This window comes from Pecten maximus, chromosome 4, assembly GCF_902652985.1.
Source record: "Pecten maximus chromosome 4, xPecMax1.1, whole genome shotgun sequence".
In the NCBI taxonomy this organism is placed as follows: Eukaryota; Metazoa; Mollusca; class Bivalvia; order Pectinida; family Pectinidae; genus Pecten; species Pecten maximus.
The window spans coordinates 27,269,800-27,288,651 of record NC_047018.1 but is presented as its reverse complement, the minus strand read 5'-3'; the positions used below and the strand labels follow the sequence as shown (position 1 = coordinate 27,288,651).

Genomic DNA, 18,852 nt, shown 5'->3' with positions numbered 1-18,852 from the left:
CACTGTAAACAGGACCCTGTCACACAGCTACATACCGGGACACTGTAAACAGGGCCCTGTCACACAGCTACATACCGGGACACTGTAAACAGGGCCCTGTCACACAGCTACATACCGGGACACTGTAAACAGGACCCTGTCACACAGCTACATACCGGGACACTGTAAACAGGACCCTGTCACACAGCTACATACCGGGACACTGTAAACAGGACCCTGTCACACAGCTACATACCGGGACACTGTAAACAGGACCCTGTCACACAGCTACATACCGGGACACTGTAAACAGGACCCTGTCACACGGCTACATACCGGGACACTGTAAACAGGACCCTGTCACACGGCTACATACCGGGACACTGTAAACAGGACCCTGTCACACGGCTACATACCGGGACACTGTAAACAGGACCCTGTCACACGGCTACATACCGGGACACTGTAAACAGGACCCTGCCACACAGCTACATACTGGGACACTGTAAACAGGACCCTGTCACACTGCTACATACTGGGACACTGTAAACAGGACCCTGTCACACTGCTACATACTGGGACACTGTAAACAGGACCCTGTCACACAGCTACCTGCTCGGACACTGTAAACAGGACCCTGTCACACAGCTACATACTGGGACACTGTAAACAGGACCCTGTCACACAGCTACATACTGGCACACTGTAAACAGGACCCTGTCACACAGCTACATACTGGGACACTGTAAACAGGACCCTGTCACACAGCTACATATTGGGACACTGTAAACAGGACCCTGTCACACAGCTACATATGATACACATACTAGTTAGGTTCCACAGAGGTAGACAGTACAAGAGTGGATAACTACCCACTTTAATTGATGCGTATTGGAGGTCAAGAGTCTCATCTGAACCCCATTGGCCCAATAACAAGTAGTCACTAATGTAATCAGGAGTCACGTCTCCCCGAGGTGGCCGAGTCTTGTATTGCTATAAAAGCGCATTCCATGAGAGACACAGTATAATACCATCAGGAGACTGTGACACTATGCATTGCAGCATCTCTGACTATAGATTACCCAGGAGACTTAACTACTTTTTACAAATAATTTTATTTACATGACATACTGCATACAATTAACATTCATTATGAGAACTGTTATTGTCATATAAAAATCAAACACAAATTTCTAACATGTACGTGAAATGAGATCAACAAGGACGAGAAAATCGTAAATGTAGACAAAATTGGACCTTAACTTCAGTTCCATAACAAACATCGAACATTCGTTTTGGAACGGTCTCTGCCCCGACCCCCGGGCAACCCCCACCCTCTTTCTGGATTTACACACATTTGGTCCCTAGCTTCAGTGCCGTGTATGGGCAAAGACGTTGTATGATGGTGTTTATAGTTATTATGCTCCAGTACTTTATACGTATATATCATGTAGTGGTATTTACTCGTGTCTTTGTTAAACCAAGGGACATGAACATTTTTATAATATTCTGCACTTAAAATTGGAGTGAAAAGAATTCCCCTGACTGAAAGTAAATCGAAAGTACCGTTCTAGTTATTTCGCACTATTTGCAATTAATGGTAAAAGTAGTTGATATTAATAGTGTATTTTATTATTGTTGTTCACACTAAACGGACACTTATATACATAGATAATAAGGGTACTCCAATATCCTTCCATCGCAAGATCCCTCGTGCGATTCTGCTCGGGCCTACAAGTGTGATAAGTATAAGAAATAATAGGTGTAGTTGATGGTGTCTTAATGTGTTATTACAAGGATAATTTAACTTTCTAATGTCTAATGTGTGGTGTAGTTAATACCAGGATTGTGTAACTTTCTAGTGTCAAAATGTGTGGTATAGTTAATACCAGGATTGTGCAACTTTCTAATGTCTAATGATTGGTGTAGTTATTATCAAGGTTGTGTAAATATCTAAAGTCTAATGTGTGGTCTAGTTAATACCAGGATTATTTAACTTTCTAATGTCTAATGTGTGGGTTAGTTATTACTAGGATTGTGTAACTTTCTAATGTATGATGTATGGACTAATAAATACCAAGATGATGTAACTTTCTAATGTATAATGTGTGGTCTTATTATTACCAGGATTGTGTAATTTTCTAATCTCTAAAATGTTGTCTAGTTAATACCAAGATTGTGTGACTTTCTAATATCTAATCTGTAGTCTAGTAGATGATATAATGATATAAAAATAACACTGGCATATACATAATTATGTAGTTAGACTATATTCAGTAGATGGCTTTTATAAACAAAAAAATTAAAATATTTCAATTCACAAATGAAATATCATGATAACATATTATGCACGATTCGTGATAGGCTAAAATAGTACAACGTGACTCGAAATATTTACATCAATTGACCGGTCATGCAAAAATTAATTAAGCTGGTGTTTCTAAAGACGGTTTCTCGATTACTTCCCCTTGGAAATATCCAAAAATACACAATATCTTGCATGTTATTACATTCATACAATTAAAAAATGTATTGAATGTATTTTTATGTGTACATGAACTGTTTTGAGTTCGTAGTAATTAAAAAAATAGTTTCGAGTCCTATATATTTAATCAGTAACATACCATATTTTCTTATCCCTTAGAAACAACAGTAATATGCATACATGGATGTTTTTCTTTGCAGTTGGCGTATTAATTTTTCATAGCCTTTTTGTCTATCAATAATAGAATAATACATCAATATCACAGTAATACATTAGGCCACGTATGCAAATAATTAAAGTGATGCTAAATTTCACTGTTTACTAAAAAATGATTAAAAAGACAATTTAACAGAAGGATGACGGACGCCCGACCACGGCATACAGAATAGCCAATTATAGACCAAATAAATGATCTCTATATCAATTACAGAATATTCATCAAAAAACAAAATAAATGACGTCTATATCAATTACAGAATATTCATCAAAAAACAAAATAAATGACGTCTGTATCAATTACAGAATATGCAATCAAAAACAAAATAAATGACGTCTATATCATTCAATGTACACGTCATTTGGTAAAAGTACAAATTTAAAAGTGAATTGTTAAGCAAAAACGATTTTTCATGTCAGGAATGATATAATTGAGAACAACTTTGCGACAAACATAATAGGCTTTGTACATGTATTTATAATAAAATTGATGACATTATAAAATATGCAATTTGTGATAAGTAAGCAGACGTCAAACAAATATGTTATATTGATACTCGTTTAACTGTTTACACTATTGTATTATGTGCGTTTGCAAAGCATATGTTATTAAAATGAGTTGAGACAGAAACAACTGCATGTGTACTGCTTACAGACCTTATAATCATATGTAATGAACTGATAATACCGGTGTGAAACAGAAGAAACAACGATGGATTTTGCCAAGTTAAATGGAGAATATTTCTGATATGGTAATAGGGAAAATTGATAATGATGAATGCTGAACATTTGTGAAAAAATGAAATAAATTGTCAATAAACAAAATTGAAGCATGGAGAATTCTCCATATTGTGAAACTTTATCGATTTTATAAAATAATGAGTTGATATGAATACATCAAAAGTTTGATCAACATTTACCATCATCAAAGTGAGACAACATTAAAGTCAAACCCCAGAAGACTATGTACTACTTCTTAAATTTGTTTGATTCACCTATTGCAACCAACCGTCTGTGAAAAAGAACACTTTTAAAACTGATCTGGTGGCTTGCATGCCTATATACATTGCATGATGTCTGTTCGAAATATCCTTTTTAAACGTGAGTTTAATTGATTGGATGATTTTTAGATAAGGCACCGCGCCACATAAATAGTATATGTATATCAAATCGTTCAGGCCAACGTGACTGTTATTTAAGTTGCATCTAAATGATAATATATAAAATTAATGAAATAGTTTCAGCTGCGCTCAGATTATCAATAGAAAAAAATCCTTTATAGCTTACATTGTAAATAAACTATGTAAACATAATGGCTGGTGTAAATGTTATGCGTGTCTTGTGTACAAAATATTCTGATTGGATAAAGTTTTAAGAGGAAACATTAATTATGGTAAAGCCGGTTAGATCAAGATCTCCTGAGAATAACAAGGGTTTACATCTATTCTATGTATAACAAAAAATATGTTACCTTGTTTAAATAATCACTATATATTTGTGGTAAACATGTGATGATAGATAATCTATATATAGCTACCAATTGATTGTACTTTGATTAATCTGTCTGTAGCTACCAATTATTTGTATATTGTATACGCAGTTATTTCTGCAATGATTGAATTTTGCGATTTCAAAAGATAAATCATACACGTTGGGGGTTATTCCCTTGAACTGATCTTTGCACCTTTTCCATAAATACCACATACATCACGAGATAATACGCATTAGGGAATTTTCGCGACCGAAATACTTAAATTTCCCCTCGTGTGAATTCCCACGTTTACAGTAATAATCTAAATATGATTGTTTCCAGCGGTCCACAATATCGCCTGATGAAAATGACATTCTATGTATTAATTATATACACTGATTGGTAACATCCAGAAAAAGATCTACTGATGAGCCATGTTCAATTCAAAACCAAACTACAGACATGATAGTTACAACATTACGTGTTACATCAAAAGTACTATTAAAACATCATCATGTAGTAAAAAGATAAATACATTCATACATACTACACAAACATGAATAAAATGTTGAAAATAGTTCCACTAATATATCGAAAATGAAATAAATTGTGGACGGAGATAAAGACGTCCTCGCCATGGCATGATAATAGGTTAGTTTATAAAACATTGTTTTCGATATATCAATACAACTTTGTTATTATTTATTACTTATTACGATTCAGTTGACAATACATTTTCGAAACAAAACTAGCTTAATAGTTTTCGAGTTGATGAGAGTACATACCAGTAAACGATTTTAATCGAGTAATTCTACATACTTAACAAAATTATAATCCACGTCTAACTAAGTTAAATGATCATGTGATACTGGGGATATTTTTTTCTATTTCTATTTTGATTGCCCTAACTTCTTTTTTACTGACAGCAAAAACGTTTGTTAAAATAGATGAAATATATTCAGTTGACATATATATATATATTTATTATCATTTTTCTTATAACTATTTCAGTTCAAACTTATTACGCGCTAAGTTGAATTCCTCAGACATCAAATTGGATTATTACATAATTAATGAATAGAAGACGTGACGAATGTTAAGCACATTTACCAATTTGTTTCTCTCTGATGACTACGTTGAAGGGCAGGTAAAAAACTAAATTAAGCTCCAACAAAAAATATCGCCATATTCCGAGCTTAATACCAGAAACATTCTACAAGAAATCATTTTTTGCACATATTACATAGATAACTATAATCACAAAATACAGTAGACAGATCATTAAAAACATATATACTCTAATTTAATAAAATACTTCAGTATACAGTTACAATACGTAGTTAACTAAATCATATATAGTGCATACTATTAATGAAAATTAACACATTAATGGCGTATGTCAGCTAAGAGCAATATGTAGGTATTATTACAAAATCATAGGTACATATACTATTATTTGAATCTGATGCATTGATGATCCACAAAGTACATCATGGTATTAGTGATAGTTATAATTACAGGAACATATCAATACTATCTAAAACGCCTTAACTGTTTTTCTGTACATGATATTCTTATTAAAATCTAGCACAGTGCATGCAGTATCGGTATACAAAGTTAATGTGCATATATATCATTACAATAAAGTACACATTTCTCTCATAATATACATTGATTGTGTAAATAAGTATTCTTACAAAAACTTATCAATGCTCTTTATAATATTTTAGTATACAACATACATACAGTATATATGTCTTTAACTATATTACATTACACAAACATCGAGATAATCTAAATGAAAACTTGCAGAGTGATGGGGTAAACATTGATTGTATATCCGTCATTTATTATAATACTCCTATTGAAATCTAAAACAAAAGTGCATTAAATAGTATTACTTTTGTATGTGTCTAGCGACACCGATCGGACGATAGGCTCATGACACACGTTCCTCTCCTACCACTACGACAAACAAACGGTTAACATTAGATTAGATAGACACCTGATTATACAATAAAACAATCCAACTGTAAACATTTACACAACTAATGATGTAAAAATGAGATATCTACAAGAGAACAGACAACAATTAAAATTCCATGTATCAAACACTGGCATTTCGCCATAGCCTACCCTGTGAACCTATCATATACACAATAAAACATGATGTTCATAATGTAGTCAAATCATGTGAGTTAAGAAATTGTATAAGATGTCAATTATATATACATGTATATACATTATATCACAGCAGAATGAACATTGTAGCGGTAAAATATGATTTCATGTCACATAAATTCCTTTGTAGCAAGACCGAGATAAACTACACATTACTATGTGTATAACGCAACACATTACTATGTGTATATGAAGTTTACATACATAAATAAGCATGAACTGTTCCGGGTCGATAGTTTACGCTCTGAAGTTTTATATGCATGTCTTTCAGAGCAACAACAGACTGTAACTTTCCGTTTCATAGAGATAGTCATTAAAGCCAAATGAGAGTATGACATCTGTACAGAGATCGGCGTGTTCCCGTCAAACAAGAGACTTGATGGGGCCTCCGATATGATTACTCTAGCTCATGGTTGTTATAGAACTCCTCCGATGTCTGTCGTGAGGCATTCCTGGCACCCTTCCTCTTGTTTCTGGTCTTGAAACGAGGTGGAAATTCACTGGCGTCTACAACACATCCTCTTTTTCTATAGTGATCGAGAAGCCGTTCCCACACTTTGTCACATTTCAACAGGTTCTGGTTTCCTACAAAATATAAAATATATCTCAATTAGATTATTTTTTCATATTCAATCCTATGGTAAGTAGATCGAATGTCTGTATCACAAGCGTACACATTCTCCTTAATCTGTCTATGAATATATTAAATGTCACTTATCTCTATGATTAGAAATATTTATCAATTTGCTGAACATTCAAATGATCAATCGCAAGCGTTTGTGAGCTCTGTCTATTTTGTAATCAAAGAAAATGTTGCTAATATTGTGTGATATGTCTCATAAATGAGTCTAGATTTATAAAATACCCACCAATAATGATGAGGCCTTTACGGGCTCTGGACAGGGCCACATTAATCTGGTGTTCGTCAGTAATGAAGCCCAGATTCTGTTTACACCATCCGAGGGTTGGTTTGTGTTCGATCTTGTAATCCGGTAGTGAGCGGGTGGTGCTGAAAATGACGTAGTCCCATTCTCCACCTGAAAAAAATATTGGTATGCAAAATCATACTATTATAATAAAATATAAAAAAAATGGTTTGTTATATTTTTGTTGTAACAACATGTCGTCAATAAAGATAGATAGCAAAAGCTGTAGTCGTTATAAATATTTTTATTTTTTGTTTTATAAAAGGCAACTGGAGTAACATATAATTGACCTCTTAGTCAATTGCAATGTCAAAGAATATTTGGTTTCTTGGTTATTGGTGAATCAAATTAACACCAAGACATTCATTTTATTTTTCTATGATAACAGTACAATACCTTGACTCGACACGACTGTATTTACATTACAGTTGATATAGCCATTATCCAATAATGCTTTCTTAATGGCGTGACACTGGGCGTTGTACTGTGATATAATGTTGATATACCGCGGATCCCTTCCATCTGTCTTCACAATTCGTCGGAAAACAGCCAGCTGCGAATTTGATTTGATGATACATTAAAATCAAAGCTTTAAAAATTTTAAATAAAAAGAAGTTTTTCCTTTCTGTTAAGATACCAGCAGCTTATACCATTTTGATAATTATAGTGAAAAATCGTATACCAGTTTTTTCTGAATATTGGATCGAACGTGGATGTGGCGCAGTGGTTCGATTTCCATGTCGGCATTGTCTATGATTTCAATGTCGGCATTGTTTATGATTCCCATGTCGGAATTGTTTATGATTTCCATGTCGTAATTGTTTATGATTCACATTTTACTTAGGTTAAAAAACAAATATTGAATAATAGCTGCTTATAGGCAAGACAAATAACAGAAGACTCACCACTTTCTCAACCTCTTCCTTATTACTACACGACTGCTCGTTTCCTTCTTCGGTTGACACAGTTAGATATTCTTCATCCCCTTCTACGTGGCAGAACATGTGCGGTACATCACGATATTTCCAGAGACTGAGAGGATTGTCCTCTCTCCATACAAAGGAAGGAGCTGTTTCAAGTTTGTTGTTGTAAAACTCCGACGACACAAAATCGCAGATCCGCGGATTCTAAAACACATAAATAATGCACAGGGTTAGGTTATTAAAATATGACTTTTGTATTATCCATTTGGTCCAAGTGTAAACAACTGATTACCAACATGAACAAACTTAGATAAGGGGAAACAGGTATGTGGAATGTCCGTAAATATGTTAAGTTGTGCAAATTAAATAAAATGGTAACTAGAATACTGGTATATTAGTCGAATATTCATTGGTTAACAAACATAATCTGTTTTACTATTTCGATTAATACGCTTGATAGACGTTTCAATCGATTGACCTGAACAAAAGCACATGAAATCATAAATAATGTAAAAATGTATCAAGCGACTTTCCTACCATTCGATACTGTGTTGATAGAAGAACAGCTTTGTCTGAAAATCTTTCGAAGAGGGATCTCTCTAGACCAAGTCTTGCGGCGTGTTGACACATGACCACTGGCCTGAGTTGTTTGTGGTCTCCAATCAGAACCACTTGTTCCGCTTTGGTAGTGATGATTGTAGCCAGACTTTCTGGTTCTGTGCACATTCCACTTTCGTCAATGATGCATTGGAAAATTTTGTTTTTCGTGCCGCGGATGAATTTGGGGTTCGTTGTCATAGCAGTTGTACAGAATATGACATCATAGTGCTGAAGTTCTTCTTGTTCTGCTTTGCTTAACAGAGCTTTGTAATCTTTCAGCTTCTCCTTGAACTCTTTTGCTACTTCGATATCTCCAATTGACGAGCAATCGCGGAACGCTCGGAAATATTTGTCGAAGTCTAAGATTTCATCGGCGTGGGGTTTCCCTTCCTGCCGAATCAGACGATGTAAGGCGATATCATGAAGATCTTTGTCTGGCCGGTTTTCAGCTCTGCGAGATTTAGCAGAGTATAGCTTCCCAGGAATAGGAAAATCCATACATTCGTGAGAAGAACCATACATTCTTACCATTCTCGGTGCAAGTTCACCAAGTTTCCTTATTGTCCATTCTGCAACATAAATAATGACTTATTTTGAGATTTCTGTTTGATACATAAAATTACGCAAGTTTAGTAATCTTTCACGTTCCATCTAAACAGCAATATGTAATTTATAGAAGGTCACCCCTATATGCGATATGCATGCAAGTGGTGAGTTTGTGTTTTGAAGATGTAGTATTTCGTTGATAGCGCAGAACTAATGACGACTGTATAGTGATACACCTCCTCACATTATAATGAAAACGGCGAAACAGTCGTTCCACTCTTACATGATTAAAAACTACCATTTTTATAGAAAATACGTCAAAATATGATATCATAAAATGTGGAGATACTTTTTGGAGCCTCAACCACGGAGCTATGTTTGACATTGGTTAGATACGTCGAAAGGAGGCAAGACATAAAAAGCTCCCGTTTTTCCGATGTATGAAGACTGATGCATTGTTGATAGGAAGCATCTTCCTTATGGTGATCAATCAAAATGAGTGACCGTTCTTGATATTTAAATTATCCATACTAGGAGACACAATTTACCAGTTAATTGATAACTCGAGTTGTTTCACTCACACATTGTTTGCATTGTCAGCCATATCTGATAAAGATACATTTCTATGATTTCCGTGATAAACAAACCACTCCGCACGTGATAATTCGTATCTGATACAATTTAAGCAAGCGATATATCATCATTCGTCACGGATGCGAGCGTAGTTATTTTTTTCGTGTGAGCTCATGTAGGATACCACGGTGCATAAACATCACTTCATGATACATTATGTATTTTGACATGAACAATTACTGGTGTTATTAAAGTGAGTGACTTGAAATTGTAAATATATCACAGAAACGTTTATTTGGAGGCTTCAGTTTTATAGCAAATCTATGGTAAGAGAACTGCATCACATGCACTGATGCTTCAAACACTGTGACTTCAAATATTTGCCTCAAATAATTTGATTTTAAACAACTTGAAATTGAAACACTATTTGATTAAAAAAATCGAAATCTCATAAAAGCGTTAGTAGATTAACATTTCTAAAATGTACCTACTTGCAACGAGATCCACAGACTTGTTCGATGGGCCACAAAAGACGAGCTGTTTCAATGGGTTTCCTTCTTGATGCCATATTCTGTTAAGCTTTGTAAACAGATACAACAGTTTGATCCCTGTGAAAGTTTTTCCAGTGCCTAGATAATAAAACAGCTTACATATATATATATGTAGTAAGGAATCATTACCTTCAAGTCAATCGTGTAATTACACGTGATATTGAAACTGTCCACGCAGCTTAACGTTTACACTGAATGAGTGTAGATATATAACAAAATGCAAAACAATGCAATAAAAGAGAACACAAACGGAAATATTTGGTGTCAACAAAAGGATATAAGAGGTTAACAAATGATAAATTCTTATGATTTGTGATATTGAAAACAAGTGGAATACCTGGTGGACCCTGAATGAGAGTAAATCTATTGGTAAGGGCCTTTTGTATGGCTTTGTACTGATTGGGGTTGTTCCGAGCAAACCCAACCACGTCTACTTCTGCCTCCATCCTTCTAGCTAGCGCTAAGTGATTCTTGTCTACAAGTTAGAACGCACGTGTTAAGCACAATTTGTTTTTAATTGTCCGATATAACATATCATTACTCAGCGCAAAAATTGCAATAGACAAATATGATGTATGCGATTGATATAAAACCTATCTGGTATTTTGGCGTAGATCTTTCTTTCTCATCTTTTTTTTTTAGATAATGCAAAATACATTAGAACATTAGTCGAATATATTTAACCAAAGAAAAAAGACAATTAAATGACACATATACTTAATACAGACCTAAGGCTGGAATCTTGTATCCCAATGCTATTGCTTGTGCCAAACCATTTGACTTGTCCAAACAAAGCAAGGCGGCCTCTGTTCTTCTAGAAATGAAATGCAAATAATATTATCAAAACGAGTTTTCAAATCCCATATTTCCTTCAGTTAATTCAATGTTGATGTAATAAAATGCCGTTTGAAAACTAATAATTGAAAATGGCTGTCTATCATTTGTTTTTCATTCTGTAGGGTATGACATTTTAACTTGGAAATAATGTAACGTTATAACTGATTGCTTAAAACATACCTGTTGGATTCTGGTTTAGCCATTATCTCAACACTGCATTTCGGCTTCTTCTCACTGTTAAGAATCTGTGGTGGTAACTTTGCGCTAGAAGGGTGAAGCAAAAAGTGTACTTCAACTCTTCCTTTCTTCTTCATTTTCTTTATTCTATCAACCTGTCCATGTGCTAGCCAAATCCTCTTTCCTCCTGGGGATCCATTCATATTCCTGTAAGTGATGTCGTCTACATCGTAACGGCACTTCAGACAGAGATAGTCTGAACTAGGAACGTACTTGGTTTCATCATTGTTTTCGTCATCTTCGTTTCCATGTAAAATGAAGTCCATGGACATACTGCTGAATTCAATGTTTCGGTCTTCACAGAAATCCAATGTCAAGGAAAACGTCCCGTCTTTTTCATTCAATTTAACGGGTAGATCATTGACGTTGATTGAGTTATCATGACCAGCCATTGTTGCAGCTTCCATACGTATGAGTGACAGCCATACTTGGAGATATTCGTCTATTGACTTGTAGTTCTCAGGATGAGCTTTTCTTGTCGCGTACTTTGCCAGGTATTTTACAGGATCACTCGGATGCTGTAAACATAACTTGACATTGTCTGTAAGATCTAGAATCTGTGGGGTTGGTACGAGTACTCCCTTCTGTGGTTCTGCGCCTATCTGGATTGATAGAATTTGTGCGTGGTTGAAAGACATGGTGAAGTCACAAAAATGCTTTGTAATTGCCCCTTGCCTGACTTCCGAGCTAACGTCTACGACCGTTGATGTACAAGCCGGAACATATGATCTCAGCTGATCTCCTTCCTGATAGTCTGCAGAAGGAGCGAAGACTTTCTTTAGTGACTTTTTGTTTCGACTAAACAAAGCTTTCAAAATATCCGTCCAGCGTGTATATTGCTGAAATATAGCTTTCTGGTGTGGGTCAACTCGAATCTCCTCGTTGCCTCTAGTTGAGGGAGCATAGCCTCGATGGGAGTAAAGTCGTTTTTGCCAGCGTAAGGACAGGATGTCAAAGGGTCTATCATCATCCCGGTCTTTCTGGACCTTGGGTTTACTCGATACACCGAGGAGGTTAAGTGGCACTTCTCGACACGCTTTTGGTAGACCATGCATCCCTGGAATAAGAAGCTGGATGCTTTTATCAGAAACCGTTTCTATGAAGCCATTGAACATAGCAGGGCTATGTCGCAGAACGTGACCGTAATGCAAAGCTTTGCATTGCTTCTGGAATTGTTTCGCTCTTCTTGAAACCTCATTGATTTGGTAGCAGATATCGTCTATTTCGTCTTTTGTGTAAGGTACTTTTTCTTTGTTGAGGGCAGCATGGACGAGACGGTGGACAACAACATCTGCATATCGCCGAATCGGTGATGTAAAATGTGTGTACGGAGAGATATTGAGTGTGAAATGACACCTTTCCCTTCGGTTGGTTACTGACCCGAGACACCTGTATTCTGCATGTTCTTGGAAACTTATCCATTCGTTCCAAGCAATTGCCTGCTCAGGATGGAATTCGTCACTTCCTATCAGTTTCCATGCCCCCCTATAGTTACCTTCTTTGACATGTTGCTCTAAACACGACCAAATCCATTTTTGCATTTCAATCACTACTCTATATCTCGCTTTCGGTGCGTTAGCAATCTTCAGCTGTCTTTGTGGGTTTGGCCTGATGTTCTGTAGTTTCAGAATAATATCGGCAATCCGGGGATAATCTGTCAACCACTTATTCACTTTCTCAGTTGGTGGAGCATCCTGACATCTTAAGAGTGCAGAGTCTCTAAAGCTTGAACAAACACAAGTCGCTGCAGCCGTGTTTGCTAATATCATAAATTCTTCAACTAGGAAATGAGCTTCAAGTGTATCAAACATGGATTCACCTTCCCTCTCGTTAAGCAAATCTACCTCTGTTGGAAATGAATGCATCGAGTCACCTAGTCTTCTCCAGCGACATGATTTTGCTATTTTAAATAAAGCAATTATGTCACAGGAAATCGCTTCATCGTCAACAGTTTGCTCAAGGATTATATCCTGTACGTCCTCGTAGGAAAACTGTCTCGTTGATTTGACGATGGTCTTTCTTATGCTTGTACGTTCGCGGAGTAACTCCCCATCGTCTTTGAAGTACAAAAAAACGGAGAGAGCGAGCCTCTTTTTGTTGGGAAGTAAGCTACAAAGGTTTTGACTGAGTGGTTCAGGCAACATGTGGTAGGGCGGTTTATTTTGTCCAGGATAGAATGTCGTTGCCCTTACCTTAGCTTCTTGGTCAATGTCGTCCCCTTTATCTATATAGCTGGTAACGTCTGCTATGTGAACTCCGACTTCTTTTACATTGTTTGGAAGCCTCTTGATGCTCAGTGCATCGTCAAGATCTTTCGAATTCTTGGGATCGATTGTAAAAACAGACAGTGATTCTGAAAGATCAACTCGATTTTCCATTAGAATAGGAGTAGGTTCTTCTGGCATTTCGCACATGATGCTCTGAACGCTTTGAACTGTATTGTAGTTGTAGGTTGTTGGCACCTGATGTTGAAGCTCGAGTATTTTCAGGCCACTGTTGATTCCGCCATCAGATCGCATGACTTTGATCACTGCTCCTAGAGGATAAACCGCATTCCAGCGTATGAATACTACCAGAAAAACATAACTGTGTTTTTGAGCAGGATTTATGTTGACAATATCACTGTATATCAATTCACGGGAACTTGAATCATAGTCGTAAACTTCCACCTGAAAAGCATTTTCAACATGCTTGTTAAATATATGTAGCTTGGGGACTGTTTTGTCGAGTGGTCGCATCAAATGGTATTCAAGTTCATCCAGTCCACATACGAACACTGGGTGTTCAATGTCTCGAAATCGGCTTCGTTTAGCCTACCAACAACTTGTCCAAACGCCTTTTGAGCTCCAGTTGGCTTCAGTGTTTTGTTTAAGCGTGGAATGAAATTGGACTCTTTGCTTTCATTGCTGAGAATTTCAACGACAACTTCATCTTCCATAAAGTTTTTTCCGCATTTAGACCTGCCACTGATTTCTATTTCCTTCAGATCGCCTTCCGGTTGTAATAACTCACAGATCGCCTTGTGAGCTGATTCTATCTTGAGAGTGCATTTCTTATAACGACCTGGGTCACTTCTCATTAAAGAATTGAGCTCGTCCATCGACAGGCTATCGGTGTAGAAGTTCATTTTATCACGGAATACACATTCGTCAATGAATCTAGGAGAAAGATCCGCTCCATACATAATTAGGTGCTGTTCCTGCTCTCTGATGCCATCTTCTGGATTTTCTGTGTCGACATCAATACTTTGTTCAAACATTGTTTCGACACCAGCATTTCTGATGGATTCCCCATCAGAGTAGTCACTTTCATTTGGCTCGCCCAAATCAAGATCAAATATACATGACCTGAATATTTCGGACACGTCAAATTCTTCATCACTTTCTAAAGAATGGTTGTCGCCATCTCCTAAACTTGCAATGTATTCTGCCTCATCTACAAGGTCATGTGATACACATTTGCCATTGCCAGTGGATGAGATATCGGATCCAGCTGTATTACGTCGTCGACGTTTCTTCTTCACATGCCCATCACCGAATGGCGATGCTGAATGTGAACGTGTTGTGTTCTTCCTTTCTCCATCGCTCGAACTTACAAAATCACCAAAAGAAGTCACGGCTGGTTTCCTAGCTTTTGCTGAAATAATAATATTGCCTCCATTTATTATCTACGTAATTTATAGTTAAAGGATTTTAGAAACAATAGGTCTCAGTTGTCTATATAGGTTAGTTTTCCGAAAAGCCAGTCAAATTACCCCCACACACCTAGGGTTGTGTATATACATGCTGAGATATAGGGCACAGCATGGGTCCATCTGAACAACTGACCTATATGCAAAATTTCATTCTGATAACGAGGTCGGTCAGCCTCCTACAGGTTCACTGCTGCCGAGACCACAGTTAACTGATAGTATAACTAACGTTAAAAATACCCAAATGTAACACATTAAAAAACTATTAACACACTATGTACCATTGCAACGGTTTTTTAATGTGGGAATACTTTACATTAATATGTTGGGTTACAACAGTGAATTGGTTACATGTACTCCAGTGATGACCCGTTATTCATTAAACAACTGTATTCAGTTCAACTTTATTTCATAAGTTTAACAATTATTCGATAAAATAGTATACAACATTAATGGACAAAGGCATCCACTCTTACATGATTTATAATTCAATAAGCTAATTTATCAGATTTGTTACAGGGAAACGGAGAAATAATCATTAAAAATGAATATATTCTAATAAAAAATCTTATAAAAAATCTTTTCTTTCGTTTATTTGCTAGTGATTAATATTTTCCTATTTGTTCTTTTATATTTTCTACTTTGAGTAACTGAATACGTTTAAACATACTAGGGTATTTAAAATGATATGTTTTAATCAAATCAATACGAATATCTGCGTAACGTTTTCACCACATCAAATACATTTCCTTCATAACTTTCATAAAACATTCTTTAAGGAAATTATCAAGAAAAGGACGTTGTTTGAATACATTACTGTAAAATTGATCAGAACAGTAACTGATTTCTCCAAACATATACCCAAGACTGACAGTTCAAAGTTCCTGATTTAAATAAAGAATCCAAGAATCTTTAGTTTGTAACATGTCATCATAGCATGCTTTGATTAAAAAAAATCTGGATGCTTTGATTTCAACCAATATTTAAAAATTCTTGATTTAATATGTTCGAAGGAAATCCTCAAAGTTCGATGTACAAAAAAATATGTATTGTCTTAGATAAAAAAAAAAATCAGCTCTGTGATTACGTACTATCTAATTAAATTACATCAGGATGAGACAACAGTATTACAAACTACTGCATTTTTATCAAATCTTTATCTTGCAAAATTAAGATATGGATATTTTTATGGATATTTTTATGTTAATATTACGTCAGGAAAGGGTAAAACATGTTCTTAAAAGTGTATGAAATCTTATCAAATATAAAAAATAAAATGGTTAACAAGGCTAGGAAAATTAATCACCGTAAAAAGACTGCACAAGTTAGATCATTTTGTCACCTCAGTGTATAGTAGACCAGAGATGTATATATATCACATATGTGATATTTGCATCTCTGAGTAGACCTATAGGGTATATGCCATTGCTTGAGTTTTTAAAATTAAAAAAAATAACATGTGATAATAGTAAATTACCAATTTATGATATTGTCCGCTGGTCTACTATTTCGATTATACAATTACAGACATGAGGTGTGGAAAGAAAATCTAAACATGTAAGATGATAAAATCAGGACATTCACTGTCATTGCTTTCAATGTTTACAAAATAATATGGGGCTCTTTGAAGTTTCCGTCTATAAATGCATATAACGAGGCAGATTTTAGCCTAGCGATATTGGTGAGGTGAACCAGATGACGCATCGGACCACGTGACCATCTAGCTCATTAATTTTTTTCAGTCAGCAGCAATATCCCCCTACTGGCCTAAAATAGATCAACAGCTTTGTAAGGCGAGGTTGAAACCTGCGTCAGCCAACATTTATGGGGTCGGGCTAACAGAAAATGGAAAAATACCCTATGTGTCGAAAACCCTTTAAACCCTTAAAAAACCTTCAAAAAGGAAAAGTTCTGAAATATACCAAGGGTAATAATATTAAAGCAATGAACAGTATATATCTTAGCCTTGAAGTAATACATATAAGTATAAAAACTGTTCAATTTAATGCTTGAAAAGTGCAACCAATGCTGTGAATGGTATTTTAATAATGGTAAGGCAATACATTAATCCCATAGCTTGACTCATCAATACTTGCGTGTTGCATGTGCTATCAAAGAGTTAAACATTAAAAGTTAAAAAGACACAGTTGGTTGGAAAGTGTTAATATGAGACAGCGGATTTCAAAACATTATCATTATCATTGGCCAATAAGTCAAATCTGTTTCTTTGCAACGTGATCAAATGAGATTAGCTTACAACTAAATTGCATGATTAAAAAGATTATATCAATTCCCCGATCGTTAATTTCCTTTACCTACGGCGTTTAATGGATTCGATATTTAGGGTCTTGTAGCCATTATAACGATTTCAGTGAATGATGTCGTCATCTGACGGGAAAACTAAAAAATAAGGTTGATGAAGGCGTCGAGAGTGTGTTATGGTTTTTACATCATTATTTAAGATAAAAATTATAATTCCTTGAGCAATTTGAAGTCAGACGTGTTCAATGCTTGTTCATAAATCTGTGTATCTAGATTTGAGGTACGGTGTTGTCTTGACCTAGATTTGAGATGCGGGTATCGTCAATGATGGAGAAGATGGTTTTCTTCAGGAACACTCGGTTTTATTATCTTTGTGTGTCTTAAAGGATCTCCAGGCAAATATCTTTTGTTGCTCCTGTTCTGCCATTGTTGGAACGATTTTAAGTTAATTTTACTTTAGTATTCTGTGTTGATTTGGAAACATACCATTACAACGGTTTTCTCTATTCTTAAATATTTTTTTTCAAGAGATAAAGCATACCATAAAAACTCAAAAAGAGGCTGACCTTACAAATATGCCTAGCTCAAAAATAAGCATGAGCATATATTACCAGAAATTACGCCTTGTTTGATTAATAGTCTTTCCTATAACTATATTATATAATGTTCAGATTAACATTAGTAGTTTTAAATATCTATTTTCCATTTTATTACACCTTTATCAACAATCTTTAGATCGGTTATATATACTTCTAGGATATCTGGATTTGTCATATTGAACAAATCAGTTAAAATAGCTCGTTTACCATAGAAACTGCATCAAAAACGTTAGCCCGTTTTTAACCCTTGTTTACTTATTGGAATTCTAGATTCATCGCTCCAGACAACGAGACCATATGCAACAACCAAGAATATTGACATTCAGTGTAATAACAAAACAATAATTCCAACTTAAAATCGATCAAAAGAAGGTGATATATTCACAAAGACTATGGACTTGTAAGGGAAACCTTGACACGGTACAAAGAGAATAAGACCGTGAACATAATGTAACGGTACTGTTGTAAACGATAACGTTAGTCTTTTACATGAAATAGGCAGATTTCTAAGATGTATACAGGTATGTATTCTTTGAACTTTCCGCAGTATCCAAAAACATAAAACGGTTACCAATTATTACACGAGTTTCTCAACTTAAAAACAATTACGATTGCTGATGCTCAATTTCTGGTTAAGAACATATGATTTAAGTCAGAAATTAGAAAAATATGTATTTCCGTTTCCGCTATGTAAAAATAATCAAACCATACTCACGCCTACGATGGGGTTTCTTTACGTGGTTTTCTCTTAATTTCTCAACTCTGTGGCTGTTCT

The 18,852-nt window shown here is 35.5% G+C and overlaps 1 protein-coding gene across 1 annotated transcript in view; it reads right to left on the bottom strand.

Moving 5' to 3' along the window:
- Window positions 1-1,075: 1,075 nt before the first annotated feature.
- LOC117325675 (helicase with zinc finger domain 2-like) overlaps window positions 1,076-18,852 on the bottom strand; it is a 33,678-nt gene continuing 15,901 nt past the window's right edge. Inside the window, 11 exon segments of the mRNA XM_033882084.1 lie at window positions 1,076-6,917; window positions 7,202-7,369; window positions 7,655-7,811; window positions 8,164-8,385; window positions 8,719-9,350; window positions 10,392-10,529; window positions 10,789-10,926; window positions 11,180-11,265; window positions 11,469-14,332; window positions 14,335-15,161; window positions 18,793-18,850. Of these exon segments, the coding sequence (XP_033737975.1) occupies window positions 6,730-6,917; window positions 7,202-7,369; window positions 7,655-7,811; window positions 8,164-8,385; window positions 8,719-9,350; window positions 10,392-10,529; window positions 10,789-10,926; window positions 11,180-11,265; window positions 11,469-14,332; window positions 14,335-15,161; window positions 18,793-18,850 (5,478 nt within the window). The 3' untranslated portion in view covers window positions 1,076-6,729.